At 44.4% G+C, this 16,964-nt stretch overlaps 1 protein-coding gene across 2 annotated transcripts in view; it reads right to left on the bottom strand.

Annotated features, from left to right (window-relative positions):
• Positions 1–16,964, bottom strand: part of MYO7A (myosin VIIA) — a 299,552-nt gene that overhangs the window by 217,201 nt on the left and 65,387 nt on the right. For both annotated transcript variants that reach the window (XM_082245915.1, XM_082245914.1), the window contains exons 13-14: positions 15,648–15,783; positions 5,067–5,173 (exon numbers count right to left, since the gene is read on the bottom strand). In XM_082245915.1, coding sequence (XP_082102041.1) covers positions 5,067–5,173; positions 15,648–15,783 — 243 coding nt within the window. The remainder of the gene's footprint in view (positions 1–5,066; positions 5,174–15,647; positions 15,784–16,964) is intronic.

The raw sequence follows: 16,964 nt of genomic DNA, 5'->3' as shown, positions 1-16,964 counted from the left end.
CGTCTGTCATTCTCCCTTAGATTATCACAGAGGCTATGTGATCCTGCTATATAGGATTGCATGTCTCTGTGATTATTTCACAAGCCACGCCCCTCTACATGTAGAATCACGCCCCTAGGGACACATTTAACCTCTTGATCACCAGTACAGTTAACCCCTTCCCTGCCAGTGTCATTATTACAGTAGCAATGCATATTTTTAGCACTGATTTCTGTAGTAATGTCACTGGTACCCCCAAAAGTGTCTAAAATGTCAGTTAGGGGTCGGATCTGTCCACCGCAATGTCGCAATCCTGCAAAAAAAAAAAAATTGCAGATCGTCGACATTATTACTAGTAAAAAAAAACAATAAAAATGACATAGTAGTTCGTAGTAGTTGGTAAACGCAATAACTTTTTTGCAAACCAATCAAAATACGCTTATTGCTATTTTTCTTACCAAAAATATTTAGCAGAAAACAAATTGGCCTAAAACGTTAAAAAATTTAGATTTTTACATTTTTGGGGGGGGGGGGGATTTCATATAAAAAATGTGAAAAATATTGTTATTTTTTTTCAAAATTGTCGCTCTTTTTTTGTTTATAGCGCAAAAAAAAAAAAAAAAATCGCACAGGTGATCAAATACCACCAAAAGAAAGCTCTGTTTGTGGGGGGAAAAAAGGACGTCAATTTTGTTTGGGAACAGCGTCGCACGACCCCGGCGCAATTGTCCGTTAAATTCACGCAGTGCCGAATCGCAAAATAGGGCCTGGTCATTGAGCAGCGAAATCCTCCGGGGCTAAAATAGCTAAGATAAACAAAGAGCGTACATTGTCCAAGGGCAGGGGAGGGGACTGGAAGAAACAATTACTTTGCTGTCTGAAGTTCTGTTTTAAAGCCAGATGTTCAAAACATGAAGAAGAATAAAGGGTTTGGGGAGCACCAAAGTAGTATAGACAATCTGCTTTTAATGAGGTGGCCAAGTGATTCCAGAAGCATAATAAAGCTGAATCCTAGTCATGCATTTTATTGCACAGTTACATTTGTCCAGCTTGGATCCATGTAAGTATTCATACACCATACAGTACCTGGCCAATTCTTGTGGAAGTGGAGAATCACTGTAGTAGTTTCTGCTACTACATTGAATGCCACTGTTTTCTCAATTCTGTGCCAGGCAGCTGCCGTGCTGCATAGTGCATACTTGCCAACTGTCCCGTTTTTGCCGGGACAGTCCCGGCAAATAGGAGCCTGTCCCGGGTATTTTACATTGTCCCGGCAATGTACTTATTTACACTTTGCACTTTATTTATATTTCCATATTACATTTTTGTATGGTCACACCTGAGCACATTTCACACTTTAGAATTGCAGGGAATTGTGATGAGAATTTTAAACTTTAGGCAGAAGTAGTGCAGCTGAATGGGAGAATTATTCCAACTCTGCTACTTTGGCCTCAAGTTTAAATTCCCTTTTCAATTTCCTGTAATTCTCTCTTTATTGAGTAGACCCTATAATCTGATGATAAGTAGGCAGGGATTATGTGGAGTGGGTGGAGTTTCATGGAAGTGGGTGTGGTAAGTAATTGATAGCTCTTCTGCAAAGTGTCCCTTTTTCAAATGTTGGCAACTATGCATAGTGAACACAAGGGGTCGCTCACTTGGCACCATTCACATTTTCTCTATGAATGCTAGGCATTCTCTGATTGGATGGGGTGAAGAGGCAGAGAGGTGATGCCACAATCTCGATCTCGTCAAATCAGAATAATGCTTTGCATTTAAAGTCGCACTCCAAAGTCACACTCTAGCCTAGTGGCTACGTTTCCACTAGTGCAACTCTTAAGTTGTGCGATTTAGAGTGCGACTTTGAGTGCAGTTTTGATCCAACTTTACACTCTCTGGATCAAAGTCGCATCAAAAGTTGCATCAAAGTAGTGCAGGTACCTTTTCAAAGTCATTGATTTTCAAAGTGGCATACACGGGTGAACGGGTGCCATTAAAAGCAACGGGCTGTGTCTTTGTCGCATGACAAGTTGCACTAGCAGGAACTGAGCCTAAAATTCATTACTCACATGTAATGAGCAATAGAAATGGATCTGTATCCTTCTAAAATGTTCCTTTGTACCTTATTTCTTTCATATATTGCGACGGTCACATGACCCCCCCGCCCTCCCCGCTCTCTATTCCTCACTTTCTCCTTCTCTCACAGGAGAAGCTGCTGGCCTAAGCGAGGCTATGAAGACAGGAGGAGATAATGTTCTGTGAAGGATAGGAGGGATGGGAGGGATAGGAGTGATGGGAGGGATAGGAGGGGTGGGAGGGATAGGAGGGATGGAAGGGATGTGAGGGATAGGAGGGATGTGAGGGATAGGAGGGGTGGGGGTGGGGCTGGGCAGGTCTAGACATGCCTGTCGAAGAAAGACCGACAACCTTTTCAGGAAGTGAAAGACAGCTTAGCAAATTCAAATAACAAGAAATAGTGGTGTCGGTGAAGAACAGGAAGAAGCTGATTGTCCAGCTTAGATAAGACTTTCTAAGCTACACAAGCAGCTAGCCAGAAAATGAATAATATCAAAGATCAAGATATTTAACATTCTATTAATAGGAAAAATTTAATTTTTGACTGGAGTTTCCCTTTAATCATAGCCATGATTAAGACCTAACGGCTGAAACGCGTTGGACATCTATTCAGTGGTATTCCACTACTTTGTAGTGAAGGATACCTATGTATGCTGATTTACCGTGGTCCCGGGTTATTTCTGTGGACTGTGTAGCTTTGGAGGTTATTGGAGACCTTCCAGCCTAAGCACCCAGTAGCTGGAGCTGTGGATTGAAAAGGAACTTGTTGCACTGTCTCACCTGTTTTAGTTGCTGCCAAATACAAGCTTTCATGAAATATTAACCACTTGTTGACCGCCGCAAGTACATATACTGCGGCGGTCAGCCCCGTGCAGGCAAAGTGACGTATGGGTACGTCACTCGCCTGCGAGCAAATAGGGGGCGAGTGCGCGCCGCCGGAGGCGCACTCCCGCCCGCGCTCGTTCACGGGCATCCCCGCGCAAATGACCGGCGGGTCTGATGTCCGCCGGTCACTCGCGATCTTCCGCTAGATTGGGAGAAAGGCAGGCGGCTGATGTAAACAAAGCCGCCTGTCATTCTCCCTGGTGTAACAGCAGAGATCATACGATCCTGCTATGTAGGATCGTATGTCTCTGTGGTTACATCAAAAGCCACGCCCCTTTACAGTTAGAAGCACGCCCCTAGGGACACACTTAACCCCTTGCTCTCTAATAAAGTTAACCCCTTCCCTGCCAGTGTCATTTTTACAGTAACAATGCATATTTTTAGCACTGATTACTGTAGTAATGTCACTGGTACCCCCAAAAGTGTCAAAAATGTCAGTCAAGGTTCCGATCTGTCCGCCGCAATGTCGCAGCCCCGCAAAAAAAAAAAAAAAAAATCGCAGATCGCCGCCATTACTCGTTAAAAAAAAAATAATAAAAATGACAAAAATCTTTCCCTTAGTAAACGCAATAACTAGTAATACGCTTATTGTGATTTTTTTTACCAAACATATGTAGCAGAAAACGAATTGGCCTAAAATGTTAAAAAATTTTGATTTTTACATTTTTTGGGGGGGAATTTCATATTAAAAAATGTGAAAAATATTGTTATTTTTTCAAAATTGTCTCTCTTTTTTTGTTTATAGCGCAAAAAGTAAAAATCGCACAGGTGATCAAATGCCACCAAAAGAAAGCTCTGTTTGTGGGAAAAAAAGAACGTCAATTTCATTTGGGTACAGCGTCACACGACCGTGCAATTGTCCGTTAAAATGTCACGCAGTGCCGAATCGCAAAATAGGCCCTGGTCTTTGAGCAGCCAAATCCTCCGGGGCTTAAGTGGTTAAACCAAAACACCTTTTTAGTGCCTACACTAACTCCCAATCCCAGTCCGCTGCCAGTACAATCTCTGTTCCTGTCAAACACCCAATACATCCAAGTATGGGGAGAACACATGGCTTACCCCTGGACTATGTACATAATGGATTTGGGGCTTAGTTGGCCAATCACCAGGCTCTAACACTCTCACATGGGAACACACCACAGAGCGTACAATTACTGATAATGCTGCATATTGTCAACAACTCCCAATCAGAGGCAGCAGAAGTAAAGGGAATATTGGGCACCAACATCTGCCTGGCAAAGGGTGGTAAGATGGACCTTGTTGTGTCAGATTTACTTTAAATCCTGAGAAATATCCCCAATGGCTGTTAGGTAGGTGGGTGCTGCAGCGACCACCAGGTGGGAATCAGAAACACTCAGAGCAAAGGATATGTTACCAGCACTCCAAAAAAGGGTCCAACGCTTTAACGATTACATCCAGGGGCAGACTGGCAACTTTTGGCCCAGGGGGCAACTACAAACCAGAGGCCCATGGTGCAGCGACTCGGCCCCCCTCCCACTCTCCCTCTTCCTGGTCTCCCCTTGACCCCCATTCCAGGCTGAAGCCCAGCTCCAGGTACTCTTTACTCACAGGCTGAATCTGGCCAGGGGGCAGTAGGGGGGAGCTGAGACAGCTCGGTTGGGGCTGGCAAGGGGAGAGTCTCTAGTGGGGCATGGAACCGGCCTCTGCTCAGACACAGGGGGGGGGGGGGAGCCTGCGCTTTGTCCTTGTCTTCACTCAGTAGGTCAGTGACAGGGACTTTTTAATTTTCTTCACCAGGAATCCTTTAGGCATGTCTGTGGCAGAAGCGGTGAAGCCTTTTTAAGGGGCATCAGAGTGGCCCAGGGGGCAATTGCCCCCCTGCCCCCTGGCCCAGTCCTCTCCTGATTACATCTCAGCTAAAACAATGACCTTTCGGGACCGTGCAGGACCCCTTTATAAAGGCATGACTGATGAAGGAGTCCTCCGTGGCCCAGAAACATCACTGCTTCAGCTGTGATGTGATTGGTAAGTAACCCCTTTTTTGGAGATCCTTGGCGTGCTGGGGACATATCTGAGGCTCTGAGGTTTACTTTAAGGCTGCCATAACAGTGTGCGCCAGATACCACTGACGAACAAACACTGATATCCACACTGATATCAATACTTACCATGGCCACATCTGTCTGGAAGATCTGTTTAATGAATTTATTTTTAGAGGAGTGGACCAGCTGTATAATGTCACCATGGAGGGTGTCCCGATTTTTCTCCAGGAATCCTGCCGAAAAAGGTTAAAAGGTCAAAATATTTTAAAAAGTATTTATAATCCAAAAATTTTTTGGGATAAAGTAGAGGCCAGAGGATTTATTTTTTATTTTTTGTATGGTGTCTCTTGACTTAAAAAACACACTCTCACCAGCTTAAAAAGAAATCAAGTATTTTTAGATGCTTACTTGCATTAAAATAATATATAGAAAGAAAAAATGCTGCAAGTAAGCATTTAAAAATACTTGATTTCTTTTTAAGCTGGTGCAATGTGCTTTAAAACTTGACAACTTAAGGCCCCTTTCACACTATGAGTCCGTCAAACGGACTCCGTTTATCTCAGCAGGGGATCGATCCGCCGATCCCCCGCTGTGCAGGAGGATGACAGCTGTTCTCCGCGTGTGCGGAGACACAGCTGTCAGTTCCCCATGCATCTCTATGGGGAAATCGGATTGAGAACGGACCGTCTGTCGGTTCTCATCCGAATCCCTTCCGATCCGATGGACGGATGGAAAATAGGGTTTCCATCCGTCCGGATTTGACGGATCGGATGTCAGCGGACATGTCTCCCCTGACATCCGATGCCCCATAGGGATGCATGGGGGGACCGTTGAGATCCGCCAATAAAACTGACAGGCGGATCTGAACGTGTGAAAGGGGCCTTAAGAAGAGTAAATTCCCTAGCAGAGTTTTCTTTATTCCTTTATAGCCCTTTCCTTCTCTGGCAGAGGCTAATTACTGTCTGTGGCAGCCCAACTCCTTCATCCCTCCCTTTACCTCCCTACATAACCTTTTTCATAGCCTTTGGCCCCTTTCCGATCCGATCCACCTGTCAATTTTTCAGGCAGACCTGATCGGATGCTCCATGCATCCCTATGGGGCAGCGGGTGTTCAAAGTTTTCCTTCATCTGACAGCACATACACGTTGGAAAAGTTTTCCTTCATCCCAGCACCATTGGGACGCCTGCCTTTACACACATGAGCTTTAATGGCATCCCAGTCTTAGTCCATAGGTTTCAATATTGAGTTGGCCCACCCTTTGCAGCTATAACAGCTTCAACTCTTCTGGGAAGGCTGTCCACAAGGTTTAGGAGTGTCTATGGGAATGTTTGACCATTCTTCCAGAAGCGCATTTGTGAGGTCAGGCACTGATGTTGAACTAGAAGGTCGGGCTATCGGGTTGAGGTCAGGACTCTGTGCAGGTCAGTCAAGTTCCTCCACCCCAAACTCGCTCATCCATGTCTTTATGGACCTTGCTTTGTGCACTGGTGTGCAGTCATGTTGGAAAAGGGAGGGGCCATCCCCCACAAAGCTGGGAGCATGAAATTATCCAAAATGTCTTGGTATGCTGATGCCTTAACCACTTGCTGACCGCCCACAGTATATTTACTGCGGCAGTCAGCCTCGCCCAGGAGCCTTATCCCGCCCCCGCCCGTTCCCGAACATCCCCGCGCGAGTGACCGGCGGCTCCGATGTCCGCCGGTCACTCGCGATCTGCCGCTGGAGAGGGAGAAAGGCAGACGGCTGATGTAAACAAAGTCGCCTGTCATTCTCCCTGGTGTAACTGCAGAGACTATAGGATCCTGCTATGTAGGATCGTATGTCTCTGTGATTACATCACAAGCCACGCCCCTTTACAGTTAGAATCACGCCCCTAGGGACACACTTAACCCCTTGATCACTAATAAAGTTAACCCCTTCCCTCCCAGTGTCATTTTTACAGTAACAGTGCATATGTATAGCACTGATTACTGTAGTAATGTCACTGGTACCCTCTAAGGTTTCCCTTAGTTAGTAAAAGCAATAACTTTTGCGCAAACCAATCAAAATACGCTTATTGCGATTTTTTTTACCAAAAATATGTAGCAGAAAACAAATTGGACTAAAATGTAAAAAAAATTTAATTTTTACATTTTTTTTTTTGGGGGGGGGGGGGGGGGAATTTCATATTAAAAAAATGTGAAAAATATTGTTATTTTTTCAAAATTGTCGCTCTTTTTTTGTTTATAGCGCAAAAAATAAAAATCGCACAGGTGATCAAATACCACCAAAAGAAAGCTCTATTTGTGGGAAAAAAAGGACATCAATTTCATTTGGCTACAGCATCGCACAACCTCGCAATTGTCCGTTAAAGTCACGCAGAATTGCAAAATAGGCCCTGGTCTTTGAGCAGGAAAATCCTCCGGGGCTTAAGTGGTTAAGAGTTCCCTTCACTGGAACTAAGGGGCCAAGCCTAACCCCTGAAAAACAACCCCACACCATAATCCCCCCTCCACCAAATGATTTGGATCAGTGCACAAAGCAAGGATCATAAAGACATGGATGAGCGAGTTTGGGGTGGAGGAAATTGACTGACCTGACCTCAACCTGATAGAACACCTTTGGGATTAATTAAGGCAGAGACTGCGAGCCAGGCCTTTTCGTCCAACATCCATGCCTGACCTCACAAATGCGCTTCTGGAAGAATGGTCAACCATTCCCATAGACACACTCCTAAACCTTGTGGACGGCCTTCCCAGAAGAGTTGAAGCTGTTATAGCTGCAAAGGATAGGCCAACGCAATATTGCACCCTACGGACTGAGACTGGGATGCCATTAAAGTTCATGTGCGTGTAAAGGCAGGCGTCCCAATACTTTTGGTAATATAGTGTATATTGTTCTGGAGTTAAATAATAACACAATCATTCACAATGTTAGATATCAAAATTAGGAGTTCTTGATCCTCTTATGCATGTATCCAGGAAAAACAAAAATGCATGAGCACTGGACTGTAAGCATCAGGAAGATGAGACTATGAATTAATATGAAAACTTCTTTATACCTGACCCCGAAGACACGAGAGATGAAGTCACTAATTCTGCACCTACCATCTGGCTCCTGGTACCTATCAAATTCACCACAATGTTCTCTTCTACACTGAATTACCCCTATCGCCTTTCACCATGTGTCCGCACATGGCCTCATCTACGCTACATGCAAAGTGCTCTCAAAACCTGGGTAGCTTGGCAACTGGCTCGCCAGCATAACAAAATAATGCCAAGGGGTGTATTTGAAAATCGGTAAACAATGGGTACACTGATCTCGTTGCCGCAATAGGAGTTTAATTTTTGGTAGATATAATTCTGAAAAGTTCTCGCACATAAAGGGCTGCAAAGGCTGCTGGAGTTTTCTCATTACAATACTAAGGTGGATCAAATGGCTGTAGTAAAACAAACCCTCCCACTTAACAGTCCGTATCAGCAGAGTGCTTAAAAGTACCAACATCAATAGTCTTAGAACAAAAGAAAATGTAAGAGTTTGAAATAAACTTTACTAAACTCATATATGTTTTCTCAGGAATACTAGTCTCCAAACTTTCTACACAAAGAGCCAGTTTACTATCCTTCAGACTTTAGGACGGCCGGACTGCGCCCATTGAGAGTAGAAAATGTCCCAGCATCAGTGGAAGTAAACAATACCCCATCTTTGCTATTAATGGGAAGAATAATGCCCAATCGTTGGTGTCAATGGGATGAAGAGTGCCTCATCATTGGTGTCAGTGGGAGGAAGAGTGCCTCATCATTGGTGTCAGTGGGAGGAATAGTGCCCCATCACTGATGTAAGTGGGAGGAATACTGCCCCATCATTGGTGTCAGTGAGAGGAAGAGTGCCCCATCATTGGTGTCAGTGAGAGGAAGAGTGCCCCATCATTGGTGTCAGTGTAAGGAATAGTGCCCCATCATTGGTGTAAGTGGAAGGAATAGTGCCCCATCATTGGTGTCAGTGGGAGGAATAGTGCCCCATCATTGGTGTCAGTGAGAGGAAGAGTGCCCCATCATTGGTGTCAGTGAGAGGATGAGTGCCCCATCATTGGTGTCAGTGAGAAGATGAGTGCCCCATCATTGGTGTCAGTGGGAGGAAGAGTGCCCCATCACTGGTGTAAGTGGGAGGAATAGTGCCCCATCATTGGTGTCAGTGAGAGTAAGAGTGCCCCATCATTGGTGTCAGTGAGAGGAAGAGTGCCCCATCATTGGTGTCAGTAAGAGGAAGAGTGCCCCATCACTGGTGTAAGTGGGAGGAATAGTGCCCCATCATTGGTGTCAGTAAGAGGAAGAGTGCCCCATCATTGGTGTCAGTGAGAGGAAGAGTGCCCCATCATTGGTGTCAGTGAGAGGATGAGTGCCCCATCATTGGTGTCAGTGAGAAGATGAGTGCCCCATCATTGGTGTCAGTGAGAAGATGAGTGCCCCATCACTGGTGTAAGTGGGAGAAATAGTGCCCCACCCTTGGTGTCAGTTGGAGGAATAATTCCCCATCATTGGTTTCAATGTGAGAAATGGTGCCCCATCATTGGTATCAGTTGGAAGAAAAATTCTCTATTTTTAGTGCCAGTGGGAAGAAGTTTGCCCCACCATTAGTATCAGTGGGAGGAATAGTTCCCCATTGTTGGTGTCAATGGGAGGAATAGTGCCCCATTGCTGGTGTCAGTGGGGGGAATAGTGTCTCATATCAGTGGGAGGAATAGTGCCCCAAGGGCAAGCAAAGGGACGCGTCAGGCCCCTGAGCCACAGGTTGGAGACTACTGGTTTAGATCATTTGATCAATCCTCCACACATCCAGAGCCATGGTACAAATTTATTTACAGCTTGAATTTTGACTGACTTTCTGAAAATTGGAAAAGCGCTAGTGGATGGGAAAAGGAAAGAGTAGGTATCTACTCCCCCTTTTTCTTTTATTTTTAACTTAGAAAGCTTGCTTATTCTGTCCTCCCAATGCTGAGCTACACCCACCCCCCTCCCTTCCCCCTATTATCTCCTTTATGGTGTGGGGTAAAAGGGTGGGCAATTTTTTTTTTTGGATACACAGATATATATTCACTGTTTATGGAATGGTGGTTATTAAAGTGATACTAAAGTCTTTTTTTTTTTTTGGTTAAAAATAAACTTGTCATACTTACCTGCTCTGTGCAGTGGTATTGCACAGAGCAGCCCAGATCCTCCTCTTCTCGGGTCCCTCCCTGGCACTCCTGGCCCCTCCCTCCTGCCCCCACAGCGTTGCTATGGGGGCACCTGAGCCAAGCCGCTGCTTTGTGTGTCCATTCAGGCACAGAGCCGTGGTTCGGCCCTGACCTCTCTCTCCTTATTGGCCTACTGACTTTAATTGACCAATGGCGCCCGCTGCTGTGTCTCAGCCAATCAGGTGGGAGAGTTCTGGACAGCCGAGGTTAACCACTTAAGCCCCGGAAGATTTTACCCCCTTGCTGACCAGGGGGTATTTTGCGATTCGGCACTGCGTGACTTTAACGGACAATTGCGCGGTCGTGCGACGCTGTACCTAAACGAATTTGACGTCCTTTTTTTCCCACAAACAGAGCATTCTTTTGGTGGTATTTGATCACCCGTGCGATTTTTTGATCATGCGCTATAAACAAAAAAAGAGCGACAATTTTGCAAAAAACAATATTTTTCACATTTTTTTATATGAAATTCCCACCCCCCCCCCCCCCCAAAAAAAAATGTAAAAATCCAAATTTTTTAACATTTTCGGCCAATTTGTTTTATGCTACATATGTTTGGTAAAAAAAAAAATCGCAAAAAGCGTATTTTGATTGGTTTGCGCAAAAGTTATCGCGTTTACTAACAAAGGGAAAGATTTTTGTCATTTTTATTGTTTTTTTTTTTAACTAGTAATGGCGGCGATCTGCGATTTTTTTTTGCGGTACTGCGACATTGCGGCGGACAGATCGGACCCTTGACTGACATTTTTGACACTTTTGGGGTTACCAGTGACATTACTACAGTAATCAGGGATATACATATGCACTGTTACTGTAAAATTACACTGGCAGTGAAGGGGTTAACTTTATTGGAGAGGGAGGGGCTGTGTGTGTCCTAGGGGCGTGTTTCTAACTGTGATTGGCTGTGGCTTGAGGTGTAGGAACAATGATCAACGGATCTACATAGTAGAACCATATGATCATTGTTTCTACACCGGGGAGAATGACAGGCGGCTTGTTTACATCAGCCGCCTGCCTTTCTCCCTCTCCCCCGTCGATCGCCATCGGGTCCGCCGGTCACACGCGCGGGGGGGGTCCGCGCGCTCGCTCCCCAGAGCCTCAAAGGCTAGCGACGTAGACCTACGTCACTCTGCCTGTGAGGGGCTGACTGCCGCAATAAATATACTGTGAGCAGTCAGCAAGTGGTTAAGATAAAAAACCCTCTGCCTTTAGAACCACTTTAATACACTTAATATAGAATGACCATTATGGGCCTAAATGGATAAGCAGGGAGGGAGGGAGGGAGGGAGGGAGAGAAAAAGGGGAAGGGTAGGTTGTATTATGGAGGAGGGGGGGGGGCTTCACCTCTCTTGTTGTCTCTATCCTCCTCTTTGAGGAATAATTATGGTTGTCATGATATTTGAACAGGGTCCTAATTTATACACCTTTTTTATAAGTTTGTTATAGTTTTTTTCAGTTGTGTCGTGTATGTTCTGTTGGGTTATGCCATGTATAAATTACAAATACTCTTCTCTTCATTGAATAAATATAGGACCCACTCAGCCCCAGTGACTAAGATTGTTGGGAAAGTGACTGTATTAAATGCCATGTCATTTTTGTCCTATTACTTTTTTAGATCTGCCTGCTCCTGATGAGTGAAATACATTCTTTCACGAAACGCGTCGAGCTCTATAGGCCACGTATATCCAATATCCATTTCAGCATGCATCCAATCAATATATAGATTATATTATATGTCTGTTGGTTTATTATTAGTTTTGTTGCTGTGTATTACTACTTATTATGGTTTTACAATAATACCCAATTATATACTGTTTATGTCCCCCCTGACCGATTGTATCTATTGTACCTATGCTAACTGCTATTTTATTTGTTAATAAACACATGATGTTGATCATATGCCTTTTTATGCTTACCAGCGAAAGTATATGTACTATCAAATAATCATTATGTGCGTACTGGCCACACCTCATTTAAAGTCCCAACCTTTTATTTTGTGAACACTATGTGTTCCCTATATTTATTCAATATAACAGGGATGGAGACTCTATAGCAGGAGTCTCATTTAAAGTCCCATTTTCCTTTATATTTTCCCTTTTCCCGAGTCCCCCTCCCTTCCCCATGTTTTCCTTAATTCCCAATTCAACACTCTTCCCTTCATGAATGCTTTTTTTTGCTGTTTTTTGCGATGTATCCGTTTGTAAATTATTTAAAATGAATAGCAAGAATTTAAAACAAAACTTGAGCCACTGATGACCCTGTCAGGACCACCCGGCTCAACAAAAACTCATTTGTACAATTGTCTTTTGTCGAAGGAACCTTAGCAGAAAATTCTTGGCTGGACAATGCCTACATCCAAACAGATAAAGGCACCGCTCGGGTATTCTGATAGCCAGCAGCCTGTAGCCTGCAGAAGGAGATTTATCCATTTTGCATGCAGTAGTGTAGGGATAGGTCACCCGTCGGTCAGGGAGAGATTCCATATGAGTAGGGGAAGAGCAGTGACATGCCATCCTACCTGGAAGCCTCCCCACTTGGGTACAGACCGGCCAGGCTGCATTCTGCCTCTCTCTCGAGTCTCTCTCTCTGTCTCTGTCTCTCTCTTGAGTCTCTCTCTGTCTCTCTCTCTCTCTCTGTCTCTCTCTCTCTCTCTCGAGTCTCTCTCTAGAGTCTCTCTATCTCTGTCTCTCTCGAGTCTCTCTCTCTGTCTCTCTCTCTCTCGAGTCTCTCCCTGTCTCTCTCTGTCTCTCTCTTTCTGTCTCTGTCTCTGTGTCTCTCTGTCTGTCTCTCTCTGTCTCTCTCTCTCTCTGTCTCTCTCTTTCTGTCTCTGTGTCTCTGTCTGTCTCTCTCTCTCTCTGTCTCTCTGTCTCTCGAGTGTCTCTGTCTCTCTCTCTCTGTCTGTCTCTCTCTCTCGAGTTTCTCTGTCTCTCTCTCTCTGTCTCTCTCGGTCTGTCTCTCTCTCTCTCTTGAGTGTCTCTCTCTCTCTGTCTGTCTCTCTCTCTCTCTCTTGAGTGTCTCTGTCTCTCTCCCTCTCTCTCGAGTGTCTCTGTCTCTCTCTCTCTCGAGTGTCTTTGTCTCTCTCTCTCTCTCTCTCTCTCTCTCGAGTGTCTCTGTCTCTCTCTCTCTCGAGTGTCTCTGTCTCTCTCTCACTCGAGTGTCTCTGTCTGTCTCTCTCTCTCTCTCGTATCTCTTTCTCTCTCTCTCTGTCTCTCTCTGTCTCTCTCTCGTGTCTCTTTCTCTGGCTCTCTCTGTCTGTCTGTCTCTCGAGTGTCTCTGTCTCTCTCTCTCTCTCTGTCTGTCTCTCTTTCTCTCTCTCTCTCTCGAGTGTCTCTGTCTCTCCATGTCTCTGTCTCTCTCTCTCTTGAGTGTCTCTCTCTCTCTCTCTCTCTCTCGAGTGTCTCTGTCTCTCTCTCTCTCTCTCGAGTGTCTCTGTCTCTCTCTCTCTCTCTCTCGAGTGTCTCTGTCTCTCTCTCTCTCTCTCTCTCTCTCACTCGAGTGTCTCTGTCTCTTTCTCTCTGTCTCTCTCTCTCGTGTCTCTGTCTCTCTCTCTCTGTCTCTCTGTCTCTCTCTCGAGTGTCTCTGTCTCTCTCTCACTCGAGTGGCCCTGTCTCTCTCTCTCGTGTCTCTGTCTCTCTCTCTCTCTCTCTCTCTCTCTCGAGTGTCTCTGTCTCTCTCTCTCTCTTGAGTGTCTCTGTCTCTCTCTCTCTCTCACTCAAGTGTCTCTGTCTCTCTCTCTCTGTCTGTCTCTCTCTCTCTGTCTCGTGTCTCTGTCTCTCTCTCTGTCTGTCTCTCTCTCGTGTCTCTGTCTCTCTGTCTGTCTCTGTCTGTCTCTCTCTTTCTGTCTGTCTCTCTCTCTCTCTGTCTCTCTCTCTCTCGAGTCTCTCTCTCACTCGAGTCTCTCTCTCTCTCTCAAGAGAGAGAGATAAACAGAGAGAGAGAGAGAGAGAGAGACAGAGAGAGAGAGACAGAGAGAGAGAGAGAGAGACAGAGAGAGACAGAGAGAGAGAGACAGAGACAGACAGAGACAGACAGAGAGAGACAGAGAGAGAGAGAGAGACAGACAGAGACAGACAGAGACAGACAGAGAGAGACAGAGAGAGAGCTATGCTGTCGATACACCCAAAACCTACTGTTCAACTCAGAATAGTTCATACCTCCTGAATAAAGGCACATCAGTTGTGGGTGCTGCAGTGATCACCAGCTGGACACTGGATCTATCACAGGTACATACATATTCACCAGCACACCAAGGATCTTGCACAGCAGTCCGAAGAAACATTTTATTGCAAAAGGATCACATCAGGTTAGGTGCAACGTTTCGGAGTCACGCCGGACCCCTTCATCAGATCACATGCCTGACGAAGGGGTCCTGCATTAATCAGAAATGTTGCACCTATCCTGATGTGATCCTTTTGCAATAAAAAGTTTCTTCGGACTGCTGTTCAACACTTCACTGCAACACTCTGTGAGTGCACCTGGTCAGGTTGTCCTCCCGCCAGCTAGTTGTACTTTGTTAAACTTTAATTGTTTACTGCCGCCTCACTATGCTGCACCTCCCCACGTGTCCTGTTTGAGAGATTTCTCTCCACTTCCTGTCCCTAAGATGTAGCCAGGAGAAAATATCTCTACAAAGTGAACATGTGTCTCATCTGAAGATTAGCTCTCATCTCTATCCTGGTAAAACTCAAAAATGTTTGACTTCCCTTCAGTTTTGTCTCACTGACAATGACCACAAGGACAAATAAAGAGAGTGCATCTACCTTATAGTATCATTGCTGGCACTATAAACTATAAACCTAAATAAAAAAAAAATTAAATAAAAAAAAAAAAGGTTTTGATTACACATACACTTTAAGGCCCCTTTCACACATACGGTCCGTTTGTTCGTTTTTCATCCATCCGTTGACAGATGAAAAACGGACATCAATGCATCTCTATGTAAAAACGGATGACAACGGATGATCATCAGTTAACATCCGTTTTCATCTGCTTCCGTCAATGTCCGTTTTTTGGAACGGATGAATGCCCTATTTTTCAACTGTCAAAAAAACGGATCGGACGAACAACCGATGTTAGCGGACAAACGGTCCGTTTTCCATCCGTTTTTCCATTGGTAGTGGATGTAAAAAAAACAGATGAGAAACGGATGGAAAAAGGACGAAAAACGGATGAAAAATGGATAAAAAATTGATAAGAAACGGATACATTTTGACGTGACTGAACTGATGAACTGAACGGTATGTGTGAAAGGGGCCAAGAGGACAACCAAATCAAAAGTGAAGTTGTCTTTTACAAAAGTGTAATGGTTACCAAAACTTCCAATGCTTTTACATACCTAAGACTGGACACCTCGTCCTCCCTAAATGTGGCTCATAGGATAGCAAAGGACTGGGCCTCCAGTCTAAATAACTCTTCTCTGACCTGCACATAGATGTTCATAAATGTATGCGTATGAATAGCTTCATAGAAAGATATAAGGACAGCGTCTCACCTTTTGTCTCGTAGTAAACAACGCCTGCAAAGTGGCTGATTCCGAACTGCGTCTCGTAGCTGTTTTTTGGAGGGATGTAAAAGGTGTTGAGTTTATGTTGGCTGTTCAGCTTGTGCAGCATGGTGGTATCCGTGCCCTGTGACACCAAAAGAAAGTTATTTCTACCCAACCAATTACTGAGCTGGTTAATGCAGAAGCTCAGTCACCCCCCCCCCCCCCCTCCCCACAGAGGCACCCTGTCAAAAATCAAAAGCATCTCATGACATCCGGGTACTGGCGGCGCCGAATTCAAAAACACACAGCATTCAAGACAGACAAACTTGGCATTTTGAATGCTTTAAGTGCAGAGGAGGGGTTTGGGGTCATTTAGACCCCCCTGATCCCTCCAACACAGTACCTGTAGACATTTAAAAAAAAATTTTTTTTTTTTAATGTCTGAAAATATCGGCAGATATCGGCCGATACCGATATCCGATGACCAAAATATCGGTATCGGCGGTAAAAAAACGATATCGGTCGATCACTAGTCCAATCTGTCTGACGCAATCCTGCAGTCCCGCTAAAAATCGCCGATCACTGCCATTTCTAATAAAAAAAATAGAAATAAATAAAAAGTCCAAAAATCTATCCCGTAGTTTGTAAACGCTATAACTTTTGCGCAAACCAATTAAAATACGCTTTTTGGGATTTTTTTTACCAAAAATATGTAGCTGAATACAAATTGGCCTAAAACTGATAAAAAAAAAGTAGCTTTTTTTATTGTTTTTATTGGGAATGTTTTATAGCAGAAAGTAAAAAATATTGTGTTTTTATTTTTTTATTTTTTTCAAAATTGTCGCTCTTTTATTGTTTATAGCACAAAATCTAAAAACCGCAGAGGTGATCAAAACCCACCAAAAGAAAGCTCTATTTGTGGGGAAAAGGGACATCAATTGTATTTGGGTATTTGGGTACAGCGTTGCACAGTGCCAAAACGCAGTGCCAAAACGCAAAAAATGGCCTGGTCATTAACCACTTTACCACCGGAGGATTTTGCTGTCTTCCGTCCAGGCCACTTTTTGCGATTCGGCGCTGTGCGACTTTAACTGACAATTGCGCGGTCGTGCGACGCCGTACCCAAACGAAATTTACGTCCTTTTTTTCCCACAAACAGAGCTTTCTTTTGGTGGTATTTGATCACCTGTGCAATTTTTACTTTTTGCGCTATAAACAAAAAAAGAGCGTTTATTTTGAAAAAATAACAATATTTTTCACATTTTTTTATATGAAATTCCCCCCCCCCCCCCCAAAAATGTAAAAATCAAATTTTTTTTACAT

Source organism: Pelophylax lessonae, assembly GCF_965119305.1.
Source record: "Pelophylax lessonae genome assembly, chromosome: 2".
NCBI classification, from domain to species: Eukaryota; Metazoa; Chordata; class Amphibia; order Anura; family Ranidae; genus Pelophylax; species Pelophylax lessonae.
The sequence above is the reverse complement of the archived record's forward strand: the minus strand, read 5'-3'. Positions and strand labels throughout refer to the sequence as shown.